The following is a 21,604-nucleotide window of genomic DNA, read 5'->3' as shown; positions in this document are numbered from 1 at the left end:
ATCTGGCGTCAGAAATTTGCCATACTTGGAACTTGTGTGCGCTACATGTTGTTTTCATTATTTTGGAGGAAGCGGCTAAATACTGCTCTTTTATTCTGTAGTTCTTTTGCTGCTATCATCAGGAAAGCATCGATCTTCTTGTGTTTAGTGACAATGACTAAACTGCTCATTCCTCATGAAATAATCGTGTGAATTAGACGATCTTTAGCTTGTTTTCGTTGTTGAAAGGGATTCGATCATGTTTCACCGTTGTTCATCATCGAGTAACAACGATGCATCTGCGTAGTCTGCGTGGTTTATTTCGCGAGGGCAGCTAAAGCTGTCCTCGCCAAGTAAACCACGCAACGACGAGACGCACCGCTGTTAATCGGTGATGAACAATTTGTGACACATGATTGAATCCCTAAATACAGAGAACCTGACTGCTATGGGCTCAGGTGCAACTTTTAAAACGGCCTCTTTTCTTACATAATTGACCATTGTGACTGAACGCAATGATGTGTGACGCTAAAAATTGGTTCACAGGGGTAAAACAAACAGGGCTATACATATCTTTTTACATTTTTACATTTCGTAAAATATTTTTCGACTTATTTTCAAAAGTATTAGGGGGAACTTAGAAGTTGTGTTACCTGTATACTTGGCACGTTTTAGAGGGAAATTTGGTATGTTTTTTATGAAATCACTCAATTTTTTCGATGCCAAATGCTACGGAAAATGACAGTGGATGTATAATAATAGGTTACAATTTAGTGACTAACTGGAAAATTTGGACCCCTTTCTTGTGAAATATATCTTGTGACAAGCTACCCGAATATTATTGCAATTTGCTCCAATGAGAGAATTCACCCAATGTGTCATAAAATTAGCATAATTTACTCCAATGAGAGAAATGATCTAATGTGTCCTAAAATTATTGTAATTGACTCCAATGAGAGAATTCATGTATTGTGTCATAAATATGTGACACAATCATGGGAAATGAGTCGGATGTTGCTAATATTGATTTTGAGATATTGGCAAAGAAAGTGTTAAAATTCTTTTAAAAATGTGACCCCTCAGCACAACTGAGCCCTGAAGTCGCCAATCATCATTTTTGAGATATTCAACCAAAATATTCTGCTTGAAATTAGCTTTAAAATGATGTATATCATATCTATAGTACTAGACATTTAAGTAGTGAAAAATCAATAAAACAGTCAATAAATCCTTTGTTTCCTATTGTTTATTGTTAAGTTCGATGGAGCATATCTCAATAGTAGCACTGGCGACATCCGGGCTCAGTTGTGCTGAGGGGTCACAAATGATAAATTTACGTAATTTTGAAAAATCATATCAACATGGGGTTTTCAGTTTCTGAAAGCTCTAAATGTCCTCTTTAGAAACATATGTAAAACTTATTTTCCGACCAGGGTCGACATGTGACTCATTCCCCTTGATCATGTCACATATTAGTGCAATTGACTCCAATGAGAGAATTGATCTATTGTATCATAAAATTATTGTAATTGACTCCAATGAGAGAATTGAACTATTGTATCATAAAGATGAGTGCAATTCACTCCAAATGAGGGACTTGATCTATTGTATCATAAAGATGAGTGCAATTCACTCCAAATGAGGGACTTGATCTATTGTATCATAAAGATGAGTGCAATTCACTCCAAATGAGGGACTTGATCTATTGTATCATAAAGACGAGTGCAATTCACTCCAAATGAGGGACTTGATCTATTGTATCATAAAATTATTGTAAGATGAGAACTATTGTATCATAAAGATGAGTGCAATTCACTCCAAATGAGGGACTTGATCTATTGTATCATAAAATTATTGAAATTGCGTCCAATGAGAGAATTGATCTATTGTATCATAAAGATGAGTGCAATTCACTCCAAATGAGGGACTTGATCTACTGTATCATAAAGATGAGTGCAATTCACTCCAAATGAGGGACTTGATCTATTGTATCATAAAGATGAGTGCAATTCACTCCAAATGAGGGACTTGATCTATTGTATCATAAAGATGAGCGCAATTCACTCCAAATGAGTGACTTGATCTATTGTATCATAAAGATGAGTGCAATTCACTCCAAATGAGGGACTTGATCTATTGTATCATAAAATTATTGTAATTGACTCCCAATGAGAGAATTGAACTATTGTATCATAAAGATGAGTGCAATTCACTCCAAATGAGGGACTTGATCTATTGTATCATAAAGATGAGTGCAATTCACTCCAAATGAGGGACTTGATCTATTGTATCATAAAGATGAGTGCAATTCACTCCAAATGAGGGACTTGATCTATTGTATCATAAAGATGAGTGCAATTCACTCCAAATGAGGGACTTGATCTATTGTATCATAAAGATGAGTGCAATTCACTCCAAATGAGGGACTTGATCTATTGTATCATAAAGATGAGTGCAATTCACTCCAAATGAGGGACTTGATCTATTGTATCATAAAGATGAGCGCAATTCACTCCAAATGAGTGACTTGATCTATTGTATCATAAAGATGAGTGCAATTCACTCCAAATGAGGGACTTGATCTATTGTATCATAAAATTATTGTAATTGACTCCCAATGAGAGAATTGAACTATTGTATCATAAAGATGAGTGCAATTCACTCCAAATGAGGGACTTGATCTATTATATCATAAAGATGAGTGCAATTCACTCCAAATGAGGGACTTGATCTATTTAATGACTGCATGCATCAGTTGTTTGAGGCTATTGTGAAATATGTGAACATTTTGCTTTGGAACTGAGGAAGGTCCAAGCAAAATGTGTAGATTTTTCACAATACCCAAAAAACAAAGTTCATTCATAACCCTCAAGTTTCCCAGTAAAAAAGCTGACAACATGAATATACCCGGGGATATACCATCATGCAATGTCCAAATACTGCGGTCAGCGTGCACACAGGTGTATAACACGTCACTGTACATGGTCATTATAAAGCGTACTAAGTCATGAGACGTGGTTATTGCACTTTTTAAATAAAATTCATTTGCGTCTGTGTGTATACAAATAAAATATGATCAGATTGCACGCATCACATCTATTCAAGAGATTATGAATGCATCATAAACTTATTGCAATTGACTCCAATGATGGAGAGAATTCATCTATTGTATCATAAAATTATTCATAAACAATATTTTAAGATTGGTCTCTGTGTATATTATGTGTTAAAAGTGGTCATATGCAATTCTAAAATATAATGGTTAATATCACTTTTAATTCGTTCTGTGTGTTGAACACACAGGATTGACACGATGGTGATACCATATTGTTCAATTTTCCTAGAGGGGGCCATTTATTATTTTAGAGGCAAATTTTCAAGCAAAAAAAATACAACTCCCTTCCAGGTACAAATACAAGATAACTGTACGAGTCACAAACAGCATGTTATTGGTAAATACTACAAAATTACATCATTCTGTAAGTGCATTTTTATGCAAGAATTTGGCAATTTTTAGTGGATGAAAGTTGAGGTTTTTTGAGCCATGCATTTTTGTGATATGCAGACATGCAGCAAATGCCAGTTTTAACCTTACTCACATGATATGTGATGCGATGAAGCAAAATGTTTGTCGAGCATAATTCAGTTTTTATTTCATTATATGTGCTATTTTCAGAGCTTTATTTCAAAGACAACTCCTTCAAAATTGGACTTGTAGTTCCAGAGATATGGTCATTTTAGTGTTGTACAGAAAGGAAATTGATTAGAGGGTATATCCAATACTACGTCACTCATGGCAAAGTTATCCCAATTTAAATAAAATCCTGTCCTCCATAAGGTACCACGGGGCAATTCGCTTGATAATACAATAAAACAGGTGATAGGTACGAATGGTTGTGGGATCAGTTTCGAGACCTGTCCCTCTGTCATCTTAAGCTATCTTTAGGACTGTCCTCCAACATGGCTGTCATTTCAATTGTTATACTGTTCCAGTTGGTTTATTGCATACACTCTATACTACTATATATTGGCTATGTTTTTAAATTAATATTAGCGAGTCATTTAGCTTGATCACATCACATATAGCATGGAAATTCCTGCAATGCGTTCACTTTTTCATCAAAAAAAATTGGAGGACATTTATTAGAGAAGAGGTGTTTATTAAGAACAATATGGGTATATCCATTTTAAATGACTTTGGAAAAATAATTAATAAGTAGTTTTAGCAATTCACCTAACATTGTAGCTGTATATGTAGTATTATATAATCCAAATGTTTGAAGTGCATTAAAAAGTTGACACTACTAGTGTTCAATCAGAAGTGATTTTGTCTCATTCAAATTGGTTTCACCATTCATATCTAAACATATGGTATCATATCGACTCTTGGAGCAAGTGCTTTTCCAAAGCAGTAACTTGTACACTGGACTATGGGCATTGTAACGTGCCAAGGTCATTACATGGACATTTCAGAAATGTAGTGCTATGAGCTTGTACTTGCAATAAAATCTGATCGCAGTTCATGTAAAGTCTGAACAGACATTTATCAGACATTTCAGAAATATCTGATACCCTTGGCTTTGCACACTGCTCATAGTCCAGTGGCCGAATTGAAAAAGCACTTGCCTGTGCTCTAAGCAGTTAATATTCATTCTAGATAGTGCTCCTATTATATGCCAGTCAATTTCTTTCCTCAAATTGGCCCTTATTGGTATCTTTGTTATGATTTTTACATAGTGATTTGAGCGCAAGCAAAAAGTAACCATGGCATAAATAGATTTGCACTGATATATAATTTGATCATGATGCAAGACCTACCTATGTGGCCTTCCTAAATGCCCGTACCATACTCTGCCAACATGGTATAGTAAAGTATAGATTCTCTAAGCCCAGGAATATTAACTGATGCAGTATTCATTTGACATGATGATTTCTTGCCAGGACACAAAAATGACCAAATCTTCAAATTTACGTGACAACAGCGCAATAACTTAGTGCATTCATTATCTGAAAGCGATTGTCTGGAGTTGATATTGGGCTATTCCATTTAAAAATCCACACTATTTCAAATGGAATGAACATATTATGCAGCTCTATTCTTTCTGTGTCTATTCTATCTTCCCAAACACAATAAAGGACTGGAATGTAATTCCACAGAACATCGTCAGCATTGAAGAAAATAAACAATTCAAACAAGAGATCCTGAAACATTACCAAAGTCACTAAGTACAACATCTACTTGTCGCATCGCGTACTAATCCCTCCTCGTCTGGTTACAATTGTAGCGTTGAGGAGTAATTAATAATAAGCAGAAGCAGAAGCTCTATTTGAATTTCATACATCCTCTGAGACAAATTCAACCTGAATCTTCCATAGAGGGTAGTGAGTTTTAAATAGAGTTGGTTAATGTGCTAATTCCATTTCAAATTTATACTCCCTTGTGGAAGATATTTCCAAAATCTTCCACAGGGGTAGTGTTGATTTTAAATGGAATAGCCCAATTTATCCCTGTGCAAAAAAACATGTTCTCCACACAATATGCATGAATCTGTAAATAAAAGCTTAACTACATGTACTAAGTACTATATGGGTATACCGTATTACGTTCCAATAAGCGCCCATGCCCCAATAAGCGCCCACCCAGGGTATTTTCAATTTGCTAAAGGGTACCATTAATGTTGAAGTGAAGGATAGCGTCGAGTGAAATAGCTGGGGATTAGAAGTCCTGTGTAAACATGCAATATATTTTCTGCATCAGAAAAGCTACTGGAGCGATCTCAGGACCCTTTTATAACGTATGTAAATGTGTCTCTTATAGACCCCTGTTAGGAAAAAATTGGGTAAACCATGTAAAAAATAAGCGCCCACCCATAATGACTTTGTTAAGCGCCCTGGTCGCTTATTGGAATGAATACGGTACTTTATCCCACCAGGAGTTGAAGGTGATCAGTGCTTTTATATTGTTGTGCTACAGGCATTCTGACAAACAGCCTTGTACGCAGAGGGGTGTACTAGGTGTGGTGTGAGGCATGGTAGAAGAACATGGTGGAATTGCAGTGCGCATATTCATTTTGACCTGTTTAAAACCAAAATTCAACATGAATTTGTATAGTGTAAAATTTTTCACATGTAAAATGTTAGCGTCAAGACTTTATACTACCTCTAAAAATGCTTGCACAGTATGACACTGAAAATACTGGGCCAAAATGATACAACCCTTACCCCCTGATATGCCACTGTTCGTACACATGTGTATAGACCACTTGACATCACTGTTTATCAACAAAGCGAGGGACTCGTCTATTGATATCTTGAACGAGCCGCTACACTGTTCAATGGCTTTCTTATACTATATGAAATGTGGCGGGTGATTTAAAATGCACGTGCCCTTAGCAGACTACGATGCGTACGCACACTGCAGGGCAAAGAACAATGGAAATTGCCATAATGCGCACGCATACTGCCGGGCAATGACGTCACATGCCAAGTGGTCTATATATATAGGCCTACATGATAATGTTATCTTGTGACAAGATACTGCAACCAGTAACATAGGCACATGCATCACCTTCCAGCTCCTGATGGGACAAAGTATAAACATGCATGTAAGGTCATTGAATTACCTGAGTGTTCCTATACCAGTCATTTTGCCTTCTTCAAATTGACCCTCATACACCTGGGCTTTCCCTTCTCATCTGGACATGGAATAGTGTATATGCCAATACTGTGAAAGAAAGATTAAGAAAAATGCAGGCGATTTGTTATAAGTGAGCGGTACAAATGTTGAACCAATTACTATAGGCAAAAGTTCAATTTCAAAGTTCTACAGCCCTATCCCAAAATGAACACTCTAACTACATGTAGGATCACATGACAAAGTCGACTATAGTAGTTGTTGTGATGATTAGTGGTAGCCAGCACTTTCAATTTTGACCTGGTGAGAGTTGACTAACTGGCTGTCATTTATGTATGTGGAGACTTGTGTTAAAAACATTTCTCATAATAATAATATTAACTGAAAATATAGTATACAAGTATGCATGATTATGAGTATTACACAGGACTATACAGAAAAAAAAAGAGACATCCGAGATGACTTTCACTTTTCATAACTTTTATTATATTTTGTCCTTTCCAAAATCCCAGAAAAAAAAACCCCGGACACCGGAAGCTGTCATCAACTTACCCTTGTTGGTGCCCTTGGATGAAGTTGCCGGAGAATTTCTTGCCATCCGACCATGTGATTGTACCCTGTGTAAGAAAGAAACAGTGCATTGCAATGTCAAATTTACATACACATCCCACCTTGTTATCTACAGGGACTATTCCTGATATTAATGGTACACCCCGTATATAGACAATAAGACATGGGAATCAAAGAAATAAATGTCAGATTTTGCTGTGCGAATTCTCAACAAAAAGGCCATGTTTCTTTAAAAATCGTATTGAAAACATGGGAATGCCCCCAAAAATGTTAGTTTTTGCAGTGCTGCTGTGAATTCCCAATTTTGAACACACTTTTTGGAATTCGGCCCATTGGGTGCTTTTTTTTGGAAGCTTAAAAATTGGGCTACTTGAGATTCCTTTACCACGGCCTGGCAAGTCAATGTGCCGCGCCTTGGTGCTGAAAAACTTTGGCAACACTGGTTAACACTTACTTTCCATGTGGTTTACCAGAAAACCACATCCCTTCATATGTTGCTTCCTTATACTTGGCATGGCTATAGAACTTGTAGCATCCACTTCTAGCTAGTTTGGGTGGTACCCTTTGATTGGGCGTTGACAACGTGGGTGTAGGCGTGGCTGATGGACTCTTCTGATTGGTTAAGATATTGTCGATAGCTTGATTGATGGACCACAACCATTCGGCCTTTTCTGCAGGCGAGGAGTGTTGAGAAGGAGGGCATCTTCTGGCATGGTGAGTTGGAGTGCATTTCTGTGAAGGAAAAAAAGAAAGTACTCATTTATGGTTATTTGTTCAGAGGGTGTGACAGAGCAAGAGAACAAGAGAAAGGAATGGCTTTACTTTGTTTCATTGGGACTTGAAGAGTGACACTAGTGCTTTTACACAGTCGGGCCGCCAGCATGTCGACAAACCACCTTAGTATGTGTGTGTATACTCTTTGGGCTATTAGGTTAGCTTCCGGTGAAATATGCACCTACATAATGTGCACATGCATATATCAAAAGGATGCACTTGTCAGATGCTACATGTGTCTCTTTTTACATGTAGCTAAGAAATAAATACCAGACTCATCTCAAGTAGCGATAAATTCTAAATCATCCCTAAGTCTTGTGGTTTAGGAATGCTCTCTAATTGTTTCTGATAGGCTTGCCCTTACAACAATAGAATGTTTTATGGATTAAAATTTGCTTGGCTGTCCCTAACAAATGGAGTTTACGTAGCTGCTGATAAGCAAGTTTGCCAATTGGGCAACTTTTAAAGATTTTCCCTGCAAATTTTGACAATTTTCTGTCCCATTAAAACCAATGGTAAGGGAAACTAGAATTACGCGGTTTGTAATTAAGGTGAGTGGGGAAAAAATTGGGCGTCATTTCAACATTGGCTCCTCCGACTTCTGGTAGTTTCCTGTCCCATATAAACCAATGATGTTAGAGAAAAATTAGATGACTTTTCAATTATTTGACCGGCGATTCCGGCTGAAATGTTTTGGCAAGCCTTCAAACAAGTGCATAGTTTTGATATGGATGTACACATAATGTAATTTTCAAATCCTGAAGAGATAATGTATAGAGAGTGACAGGTTCAGGAGACTTAATAATACTTACTCATTTTGGTCTGAATCTGGAACAGGCTCAGCCCACACCAATGCCAATGGGAAAGATTGGTGAGTGGAAAACTGCAATAACAAACAAATCAATTAACTTTTGAAAATCATTAAGAAAAGGACAACAACTGTGAAATTAAGATACACAACGAAGATAGGGAGATAAGAAACAGAACAAATAAATAGGAAAGAAAAATTGCACTGTAAAAGCTATCTGATATAGGATGTATATTAGGCTATTTCATTTAAAATCCATACAACCCCAATGGAAGGTATGACCTTAATCTTTCACATAGGGAGTGTGCATTTCAAATGGGATTTACCCTGAATGGTTGAATCCATTTGAAATCTACACCCCGTGTGGGAATTTAAGATCATGTCTTCCATAGGGGGTGTATGGATTTCAACTGAAATAGCCCATACGGCTGTCAACAACAACACACTTGGTTACTGTTCAGGTTTTTGATGAAGAATTAAAATAGTCTATATCTAGCTTTGAAGTTCAGTGTGTGCTGCGATGGCTTAGCATTGTTTCTTACGTGTACATATGCGCCACTTTGATGATAGCGCGTGTAAGAGTATGTACACACATCAAGTAACGCTAAGCTAACATAGAACACGCTAAGCTACTGAACGTAGAACACACTAAACTTCAAAGCTGGTGGTGCTAACTGGAGATAGATACATACAGGGTGTCCCAGAAAACATTACCGTGTGAATGAATTTGGACGTAAGTCGAGAAATAAACATCAGAATCCACAAATCTAAACATCAGCGTGTAGCCCATCTTATTCTGCATCTTATACGCCAATTTTACTGGAATCAGTTGACTGATCGCGAAGAAATGAGCGATTACATAATGCATGCGTCAATTGACTTCATTCCAAGTTTGAAAGAAAGATCGTTCAACACAATGCACACGATACTAGTGGTTAACTGTCAATGGGCTTAATATTTTGTTCTGTGAAATCCTTTCGTTCTTTTCTTCAAACAATCTTTTTCTTGCAAAACATTTAATTAGGTTTTGTTCAAATTTGAAAACCTGCACGATATTGAAAATGAAAGCTTGCATGTAAGATGATGCTCGGTACTGTCTTGTAAATATATTTTTTCGTTAATGTTGATACAAATACCGTATGCATAAAGAATTCCAGCTGGCTTTAAAAATTTCTCACACACATTAATGTTTTTAGAATATTTCCAAAAAATTGTAATGCAAAGTTTAAATCTTTTAAAACTTTAATGTTGCATGGTATCAAAAATCACACGTAAGCACTTGATCATTGTTATTCTTGACTCAAATGTTCTTTGGAAAGTTAAAATATAACATACTTGCACAACAAAGAATTGAGGTTGGGAAGCTTCCAATTGCAGAATATTTCTCGGACAAACTGTTATTCATCTTCAGTGAAATCATGAATTACATAACACCGTCCGATTATAAAATAGATAATGTGGACTAAATTTAATGAGATACACAAAGCGGTGGCGAGTATGAACAAATCGCCTAATGATCAAACTTGGAATGAACTGAATTGATGCACGCATTATGTAATCGTTCATTTCTTCACAACCAGTCAACCGAGTCAAATAAAATGTTCGTATGTGATGCACAACAAAATAAGCTTTGCGCTACATTTTAAAAATTTTATTTCTAATGTGTATTTCTCGATTTACGTTCAATTTTATTCGCTCGGTAATTTTTTCTGGGACACCCTGTAGACTATAGTTCCAAAATTAACTTTTCAATTCTGCAATTAACTAAATTATAATCTTTTGCCAGGTCCTTTTTAAGTGTTAATCCTCCCGTATATCGCACAAAATGAAGCGTGTGCATAGGACCTTGGGCATTAAGCTTAATTTGTAAAATGAAATCTGCAAAGCATTACAATACAATCCTGCATTAATTTGATTGTGTTATTCAAAAATGTAACTTTGAATTGCTTTTAAATGGTCACACACAAATACCCCCGCCCCAACTTGTCCAAGTAGGGCCAATGGTCAGGAAGGCTTCAATAAGCACTGGGTGCTGGCTGTGACTATCCAGTGTCGACCAGCATAGTGACAATATTCCTTTAAGATCTCACTCTCCAGGTGTGGACTCACTGTACCATGCCAACTGCAGTCATTGTTTAAATGTGTTTTTACTATATAGTATATCGTTCTGCTTACACTGTGACAGGAAGTGGATGCCCGTGTTTCCTGTTTGTCTGCTGTATGTTACAGATAAATTCCTCATGTATGTATGTCCATTTTGTTTACCGAGTTTACAAACACACACATGTAATACAAACTTTTGTTACCGGACAAAATAATGTGCATGTGAATACGCTATTGCAAGTCGAAATCCACACAGCCCTATATGGAACTCATGACGTACGTCAACCTTAATCTTCCACACAGGGAGTGTGAATTTCAAATGAAGCTGAATGGGTAGCTCCATTTGAAATCAGCACTCCTTGTGTGGCAGATTAAGGTCATGTCCTCCATATAGGGCTGTGTGGATTTCAACTGGAATAACCTAATGTGGCTGTTGTGAACAGAACGCCAGTTTTTCAATCCTGTGGACTTTGGAATTAGATGGGCACAAGGATGATTATGAAAAACCCACTCTGCACAACTTGGCCCGCACATCATAACTACAAATATATCCACTTCCACATTCACTTGCTAAAGGTCATAACTGAGTCCATGCATGTGCATTAAGTTTACGTTCACAAGAAAAGTGATATATAGGTATAAACAGTTATGTAAAGCAACAATGTTACGGTTGGTCTTAACCCTGGAATTATGGAAATTTATGGGCCTCATAACTGCTACATTGTTGAGCTAAAGTACGAGGGGGTATCAAAAAGTTTTTGAAATCACCCAGAAGTGAAAGAGCTATATCGATGAAATTTTGTCAGTGTAATCACTGGTCCTTATGTACATTATGGTGCAAAAATGGTCTCATAAGTATGTTTACTTTCTTTACATGTGGCGCTAGATGCAAGTAACCTGCTGCCCCAGTTACTGCGCATAAACTGCAAGATGGAGAAAATTGAGGCAATCAGCATGATTAAGATCCTGCTTTTGAAGGGTTACAGTGCTAAGAAAATCTACGATGAAATGAAAGCTGTCTACAGTGGTGACTGTCATATGGCTCTGTTGCTTTTTGGGAAAGGATTTTCAGGGTGCTGTAACCCTTAAAATGGAACTTAATCATGCTGCGTGCATTAATATTCTCCATCTTGCTGGATATGCGGTTACATAGGCAGGTACTGGCATCTAGTGCCATGTAAAGAAAGCAAACATACTTATAAGACCATTTTTGCATCATAGTGTACATAAGGACCAGTGATTACACTGACAAAATTTCATTGATATACCTCTTTCCCTTCTTGGTGATTTCAAAAACTTTTTGATACCCCCTTGTATAGGCCATATTGAATGGCAAACACTTGACAAACCCATCTGTGATGTCAAATTTTGGTAAAAATGCTGAACTATAAAGTCATAAATAAGCATGATTTTCACTTAAATGTCAACCATTTTAGGTAAAGTTGGTCAAAAGTTTTCATAATTCAAGGGTTAAGACCAATCCTTAAAGAAAATCTTCTTACAGGAAACAATGTTTAAACAGTTTAGACTTTCAACTTTGTAAAATGTTTATTGATATATATTTGTAAAGAATAATAGGCTAGCTTAATTATAATAATTTTCCTGTGATAATATCAACTTCAGTTTCGAAGTTGCAAATTATACAAAAACTTGTGCTGCATGCTGATTATTTAGAGTAAAAATAGTCAGATAAACAAAATGAACCAAGGCAAAGAATCATGGGATACCGCAACTTAGAAAAGTACTCAGGTTCTCAACACGCAACATTCCACCATACAAATTTAACCACACTGAACAAGATCCCACAATGCAATGCAAAAGTAATCGTTTTGACTCTTCAAAATTCATATTGAACAGGAGAGGCTATAATAGACCATTTGTCAAGAAGAGTTCTTTGTGCATTGCATGATGGGACTTTATATTCTACCGTGCATACCATATATTGACTTGTGGATGCAAGAAAGTTGTTATATAATTATAGCTGTCATTTGCTGACTTTATTTCTTTGAGAAATCTTACAAAATTTTCTTATGCTAAATTAGGAGAATCTGTTACAAAGGTTTGCTCACATAGTTTTTTCGGCGCATAATCGAGCAACGCATACCAAGCATATGACTAAGAAGCATACATTGTACAGATTTGCCAAACACATGGTGAAACCAAAGAAGACCTAAGCTAATCTTAGATCCATCCTTTGCACTCATTTAAGTGATAAAATTCTTACCCCAGCACATTAATCGGGGGTAGGACCAGACATCAAAGATGACCATAGAGGGTAGTTGGTGAGACCCACCATTAGTTTCAACAGTAAAATCCATGATTTTCATTTCGCTCTTGTAAAATTATCCCAAGAGCTACTGACTTTTTACTTGCAAGTAAGGTTGAAATAGTCATTTCCTTTTATATTTAGAAGAAAATTCAGTGAAAATCACCATGTTCATAGAATTTTGTACATAGTCAGAATTTCCCAAATTTGCATGGCAGCGCTCACATTATTACGTCATAGCAACATGATGTGGGGAATGTTTGTAATTATTTTGGTATCACTGGATAGAGGAGACACATTGGTATCAAATAACGGTATATGACATTTATAATTGAAAATTGGGGGTAGCAACAATCCCCCCTTGTAGTCCATGTTAGTTGTAGGGTCTTCAATAGGGAGTGTATGGATTTCAACTGAAATATCCCATTATCACTCTTTGTGGTGGTTTTTATTTTGTCAATCACAAAATCTGGTGAAATAAAAAATAACAGCTATCATTATGTACACTTACAACCGTCTTGCATTTCACACCCAATATCTACTACCTTGGAAACATCTAAAGTTTTGCCAGCAGCACCAGCAGTAGCAGCAGCAGAAGTGGGAATGCCAGTTTTGCCACCCTTGCTCTCAGTCTTTGGGAGTGATTTTTATTGAAATGACAACAGCATGTGAAAAAGGAATGAAATAAGAAGTTGGAAGTGGAAATGTGTTAGTAATGTAGTTAGCAACTTTTGAGATACTGCCAATATATTATGCTCCAGGAGCATCGATGTTTCACTTCAGATTCATTTGTTTCTATATGACCATAAATGCTAGACTTATTTAGCGGTACTGGAACATTTGCAGAGTTCTGACCCAAAATGAAATATTGTAAAGTGTGATGTTTTAGGGCACATACATGGATTTCATTTTTTTTGAATGGGCATCTGATTAAATATCATATGCACAGTATCTAAAGTTTGTTCGGCTTATATATGGCGGAAAAAATTTGACTCATAACAGAATGGCGTGCACGCTGTTGGGCGCAGTGCTTACGCTAGTTATGCAGTGCTTACGTTGCGTATTGCGTGACTAGCGTACGCGTATGTGAATTTACGTGAACTTGAGTTGGGACTTTATTGACACGCGCAGTAACAAAAGCCGAATAATTTCCACCTATAAACCGAACAAACTTTAGTAGTGCCCCATTACATAGGTACAACTTTACATAATTATCAAGTAATATTAAATATTAATGCAAGAAATAAGGCGCATTAAAATGTTGGCAATATTTCAATTATGTACCAGTATATGTAGTTAGTGGAGATGAATTTCATTGAAATTAATAGTACATATTAGTAATGATAGTATGTGTTATTTTACCACTAACACCATGTGAAAAATCAAAACTTGCACCTATACAACTTTTTTTTCCAACTGCTGTCTTTCCACATATTTTTGTATTATAAATATATACATATAAATGTAATAAAAATTTGTGTGTTTCTTAAGTATGTTTTAGAACTTCTTTGCTACTGTATTTGAGTATTTGATGATCTAATGTTTTGAGTGACTAAATTTCGTCAAATGTCTGAATGAAACGTACCTTACACATCAACATAGGATTATGATTTCATACTTTATATGTACTACTTTAAATTATAAGCATCTGGTAACCGATACCATTTTTCACCCTGATGTGGCAGTGATCTCAATGCATTGTGCATTGTGGCAGCTTTTTCGTTCACATATATATGTGGCATCTCCAAGTGTGTGTGCGTGTATGCCAGCGCTTTGTGGGAACATTAACGGCTGCACACAATGAAATGTGTACTGATGTCAGTGCAGCATCAGAGTGAAAAATGGTACCCATGTAGGTCATCTCCAGTTCACTAGAATATCACCAAACACCTTCATTCACCATTCAACTCTGTCTCAAAATATAATTGTAATATACAACTATACGTCCATGGGATTGTTATGTTATTGATTGGAAATTAAACTCTGATATTGTACCAGAGCTGCCAACATTAGAATATGTAAATGTAGAAGATTTCTGTGAAGTGTAAAAAAATCTTAGGATCGGCCCTTGTGTGGGATCAGCGAACCCGAAAGCTCCTGGATGCTAGCTTTTTGAGACCCTTAAGAATGCATTTCCAAGGCTACTCAACCTTTTTTTTGCAAAAGGACAGGACAGTGGGCATATAATTGATTTTGTTTTGATTTTTTAGCCAGATGGCGGTAAATGCAGAAGATTTGGTCAAATGGTTGAAAATGCAGGAGATTTAATATGTTTTGCAGAAGACAGAAGATTGTCAGCAAATGAGGAAGTCTTCTGCAGGATCAAGAAGTGTTAGCAGCTCTATTTTACTAATTTTTTCACAAGCAATCAAGACAATTCATTCATAAGCTATTATTACTGATGAACAAATCAAAAAATGAACAGAAAATAGTTTTTCACATTTATTTAAAAGATTTTAGAATAGTCATAAAGATGTAATTTTGTTTAGAATACATCTACACAAGCTACCAGAGAAGTACGGTAATCTTTTTTTTTCTGAATGACGAGATCACCCTGATAATGAGCAACATATATATGGAGCTTTGTGTTCTGTGCTGACCAACACTTTTACGCATAATCGGTTTGTTGTTAGGATTGTCAGACGATGAAATCAGCCAATCAGAATGCCACATCCGTGTTTACGCTGTGCATGCTCTCAAAATGTAAACTAGTGCCGTTATTCTCTACCAGAGATTGTAAATAGCAGAAGAATAGCTAGATCAACCCATTCCAAGTTTCAAATTGCTCAAAGCAGTCAGAATCCACACCAAGATATTAATTAACCCCCCCTGAGCACTACCTGCCGATCTAACATTGCCTCTGATTGGTCAATTACATGATATTTTCACTTTAATCACCAATCAGAATGGAGCTTTGCCCCATTTTTTTTGCGTGGTGAAATTATTCTAACAATGTTGCTGATTGGGCCAATTGATAAAGAAAACTTCTTTTTGGCCAATCGGCAGGTAGTTCTCATGGGGTTAAGAAGCTGAAGCAAAATGCTTTTGAAATTAAAGATTGATAAATTGTTCTTACCTTCTGCAGAATTACAGCAAAAACAATGAATGGTGAATCAAATATTCTGTGGCATCTACCCTGAATTTTTTTGATCACCCTTCTAAGTTAGTGGATTAATGGAAATATGCAAATAAGCTCATTAATATTCATAAATATGCAAATGATTTAACACAAAACTATACAGCACATGAGGTTACCATGCTCTATCATCCTATCAAGTTAATCGCTTATGCATGTAGGCTGCAGAGTGGATTAATGATATGGGTTCTGCCCACCTGGACAGGGACCAGCTGGGCGACCAACCATCTATGACATAACATAAGCCCTACACAACACCATTGGGCTATCCCATTTGAATTTTGGAAACATCTTCCACAGGAGGATTATGAATTTCAAATGGAATGAGCACATTATGCAGCTCCATTTGAAACTCATCCTCCCTCAGTGGAAGATTCGGGTTGAATCTTTCTCAGAGGGTGTATGAAATTCAAAGGGGACAGCTTGAAGTGTTCATTCCATTTGAAATTCATACTCCCCTGGTGGAAGATATTTCCAAAATCTTCCACAGGGGTAGTGTGGATTTTAAATGGAATAGCCCAATGAACACATTCGCCCCCAAATAACTTTTATTTGCCAATTGCTGTTTCACCCAAAATTCCGGACACAAAAATTTACAGTAAATTAATTTTACCGTCTCTTCTAAAGTGATATTTTCAAGATGATTGCAAAACATAACCGATTGCAAAAAATAACCGATTGCAATGATGATAATTCAACAACATCTGTTTATTGCTAATGTAATGGATAAATCAATTATGATGAAGTGTAATTCACATCACTCACACTAAATGTTTTCAAATGCAATGAAGCCTACATGTACACAAGCCTTAAACTATACTATTGGGTATATCCATATAAATTGACGAATGGGGATGAACAGTTGGCTTTCCTACCCCCACACTGGGCCTCATAGAAGAACAGAGGATACCTTAAAACATCCACTGACTGAGTAACCCAGGCAAAAGAAGAAATAAAATAAACAAACAAACACTAAAAGGCTGGCTATGCTCCTGCAGAATACCTCACTGTATCACTCAGGAGTGTGATTCAAAGCTATATCCTGAAAGCAGTAGAAAATTCTGAAAAACAGCGCAAAATTGGGCTAAAATACCCCCAAATGGAAAGAAAATCAATACAATTGCGTAAATTGTGGCAACAAAATATCCAGAAATCAGGAAAAATCTTGAAGAATCACACCACTGATGACTGCAAATAACTCATTCTGTAAGTGTTAATGGCTATCCCAGCATTGACTGCTCACGCTCGTGGGTTAACCATGGTTTCCAATTTATAACTTCTCATGTGTGAGAATATATAGGTACTTTTACCCCACCTTCCTTCATGTTGAATACCAAGTTTTTATTATATTGCTTTCATTTCATCTTTGGCTTTGCATATGATTTATTAGCAAATTTATGTTTGCTCAAAACAAAAGTGAAATTTGAAATTTGCTCTTATGCGATGAATGATGTGATTTTAAAACTAAAGGGCATAACATACAAGCAGTCGCAATTGCAAGAAATCAAACGTAGGTAGGAATTTTACAATCGCTACCAGTGTCCAGTCGTGGCTAGCGATGTAGCAATTAACTTGCCTTTTCTGAAAAGCGATGGAAGATAAAAATATGCTACGCTCCTTGCGATTGCCTAGTATGATATGCCTTCACACTGATGTGATAGTTGTTGTTCTAGTGTGACAAGAGTTCAGATGCATAACTTAATATATCAAATGACTGCCTTGTGTCTTTAGATTGTTAGTTAACGTATTAATTAAGATGCTTTTGTAATCACTTTAATCTAGGGAGTGTAGATTTCATAGAGTCACCCATTCAGGTAATCCCATTTGAAATTAACATTCCCTGTGTGGAAGATTAAGGTCATTCTATAGGGGGTATAAGGAATTCAAGTGGAATTGCCCAATATTGATCAAAAATAGGCCTAAACACAAGGCAGTAATGACATATTTGAACCTGAACTTGTCATGGATTATGATGTTTTGCTCTGAACAACACAAGCACAGACTTTGACTTTTGTAGCATGCAATAGTAATTGCTCTTCTAACTTACTCAGAGGAGTGATTGCTCTCCTAAAAACTCTCATAAACCTCCTTGGGAGAGTGATGTTTAGTTCACCTCACCGGCAGCTTGCAAGTTTGCCGTACTGACTTGAGTATAGTCCCATATAATTTTAGGTGAAAATTACTCAAATTGAGGACTAAATTTGAATAAATTAAAAAAAATTAAAAATTCTTTGGATTTGGAGTGTCCCTGGACCTAGCGCTGAATAATGCTAAGATCATTCATTTTTTACTTTAAAAAAATATCATTTTGTGTCAATATATAAAATTATAATTTTATTCACATCATAGTAAATTTCCAAATGGATATAAATCCAATGCATTTTGAAATCATTAATAGACTATCATACAAATTATAACTTTGCATATTAAAGACACAAAATGTTAACTTTTTTTTGTAAGTCAACCGTGAATGATCTTAGCATTTAGCTCTTGGTTCAGGGACACTTGAAATCTTTTGTACAATTTTTGTGAGTGGTTCTTTACTCAAAGGTGGGACTTTTAATTTGCATCGGTACAGTAATACACAATGCTGTTAAATCACTCCCCTGACAGCTCTCCCAAATATCCTTAGGAGAGTGATGTGTAACTCACCTGCATTTTACAAAAGTCAAAATTTGCAAGCAGAGCAATGTGTGTTTGATGACTCACACAATGACATTATTGTCTGCAGCAACTATAAGATGTGGCTGCAGATAATAAGGTTTGTCTTTTGGTAGTCATCATCATGTGTGGTATTAACAAGGAGGTTACACTGGGAGAGCTCAGACTGTGACATGTCTATGTGCTACTCATGAATGGGAAATACAGTACCTCTGGATTATTGGGCTATTCCAGTTGAAATCCATACACCAAAAAGGACTAGCTGAATGGGTGACTCCATTTGAAATCTGCACCCCCTGTGTGTGACATTAAGGTCATGTCTTCCATAGGGGGTGTAGATTTCAAATGAAGTCACCACCCATTTCTGGTAACCCTATTTGAAATTCACACTCCCTGTGTAAAAGATTAAGGTCATGTCTCCCATGGGGGTGTAAAGATTTCAACTGGAATAGCATATTTCACCATGCATCTAGCAAAATTTTTAAGTGTGTGCTTGTTTGCAATCTGCATAAAATATGTTGTGCCCATACTGTGCACTAGGCAATGCATAAAGGCCTTTGCCAATGCCAGAGATACACTATTTAAGTTCCCATGTGTGATAGTCCAATATGGCAACTATTTCATACAGTGCTATACAGTATCCAAGCTCTCCAAGTCTAACGTCCTTGTGTCATAACAATTTAAAATGTTACCTTGTCAAGGAGTCTGTGTTGTTGCTTCTGTTTTATACATACACAGAAAATAATTCATTGCATATGTTGAAGATATAATATGGCAATTTCTCATATACCTTTTCCAACTAGTACTATCCATCACTATAATCCCAAGTAGAGATCAAGGCACAAAATGTTTGCATCTGACGTCATTCATGAGGGGCGTGGCAAGTTTCAGTACTAAAGGATGCCTTGCATCCAAGATCCAATATAAGTGTTAGGTCAATTGGCAAGGCAGCCAATCATAGAACACATTTCTATTGTGATGGACAGGTGACATCGGATGCAGCATTTGAGTTTATCTCTGCCTGCAACTGTAATAAATCTATTGCATGATAGGTAAACTCTAACTTTCTATTGTACCACCTAGGGTTCATTATCATTGAGGTATATAGGACTTCTTATTTTTCCGGAGAAGGTAGAGCAATTACTTGATATATTTCTACATGTTCATACTCTGAAAAAGATGTAAATTTTTTTTAATTTTTTTTCTTCAAAAGTTCTAAAATTATTCCCTTTGTAAAACAGTTCACGTACTTACAATATGCTAATAGATATAATAATTTTGCTAGCTTTATTCATGTTTCTCACACACTAGTGGTCCTGAGAACAAGGGAAGCATTTTTTTCTTTAAAAAATTCCAATAAGTATTAATAGTAAAATGTATTAAATTACCAAATTTATTATGAACTTGAGATTATAATCTGATCTACTGGACTTACATTTTGATGAGTGGCAATATTTCACATCCTATCTCGGATGCATCATCAGGCCCACTGATGTTATCGCGGGAAAAGTTTGTTGACCTGTGATGCGGATGTTGTGTCACAGGTCAAGATGAGCCGAACCTGTGAGAGATCTTCTTGGTCGCTGAACAATAGGCCCCTGCCAAGTTGTGTCGTAGGCCGCCTCCCTTGTTGAGTGAAGGCTCCTCCATCGCATGGCTCCTCCATGCATCGGATGATGCATCCGAGACAGGATGTGAAATATTGCCACTCATCAAAACGTAAGTCCAGTAGATCAGATTATAATCTCAAGTTCATAGTTGTTATTACCTGGATGAATGATAATCTTCACAATCGTACCAAATTTATTGTTCAAATTTACGTTTTTGATCTCCCATACCTACCTCCCAACACATCTTTTGGGCTATTTCATATGAAATCCACACTACCCGTATGGAAGATTTTGGAAATATCTGGGACAGCGGGAGTATGAATTTCAAAATGGAATTAGCACATTAACCAACTCTATTTGAAAGTCACCTTCCCTCTGCGGAAGATTCAAGTTGAATCTTTCTCAGAGGGTGTATGAAGTTCAAACACAGCTGCCTAATTATGTGTTCATTGCATTTGAAATTCATACGCCCCCTATTTCCAGAATCTTCCACAGGAAGGGAATGTGGATTTTAAATAGAATAGCCGAATGAAAAAGGGAAATATCATCTTCAACACTATGCTCTACTTATTTCTCACTTTGGATAAGTTTTCGCAAGAAGTAAATATTTTATTCTAAAGCACTAAACACTGCATGCTTTAATTAAAATCTGCAGTAAACCCAGAGATGAAAAAAAATCAACACACACATGACACACAGAAGAGAAAAAAGATCTATTTGGCAAGCTCTTTGCACAATAAAAAAAATGGTTTGTCACCAAAAAAAACTTTTCACCAAAAAACCTGTATTCTTTTGAAGAGAAACCTGTTTTTCAAATCGAGGAACCATGTGTCTCTCTTTTATTGTGCAAAACCTATTTACTTTCTCATGGTAACCCCAAATTACCCAACAATATATAAATGCCTATTTGTACATATCGAGTGCTCATCAGTGCCAGAAGTAGATAAGTGCAATAGCTGCCCTGTGAACATTTGGCAATTTACACACATGGCAGCTACATATGGCAGCTATTGCACTTACCCACTTCTGGCACTGAGCAGTCAATATCTCATGCAAATATCTG

The 21,604-nt window shown here is 36.5% G+C and overlaps 1 protein-coding gene across 1 annotated transcript in view; it reads right to left on the bottom strand.

Moving 5' to 3' along the window:
• LOC140168274 (alsin-like) overlaps window positions 1-21,604 on the bottom strand; it is a 145,415-nt gene that overhangs the window by 44,890 nt on the left and 78,921 nt on the right. Inside the window, 7 exon segments of the mRNA XM_072191629.1 lie at window positions 6,603-6,666; window positions 6,669-6,703; window positions 7,166-7,232; window positions 7,639-7,863; window positions 7,866-7,915; window positions 8,770-8,840; window positions 13,680-13,766. Coding sequence (XP_072047730.1) covers window positions 6,603-6,666; window positions 6,669-6,703; window positions 7,166-7,232; window positions 7,639-7,863; window positions 7,866-7,915; window positions 8,770-8,840; window positions 13,680-13,766 — 599 coding nt within the window.

Source organism: Amphiura filiformis, chromosome 13, assembly GCF_039555335.1.
Source record: "Amphiura filiformis chromosome 13, Afil_fr2py, whole genome shotgun sequence".
Classification (NCBI taxonomy): Eukaryota; Metazoa; Echinodermata; class Ophiuroidea; order Amphilepidida; family Amphiuridae; genus Amphiura; species Amphiura filiformis.
This window is presented reverse-complemented; position numbering and strand designations above follow the sequence as displayed.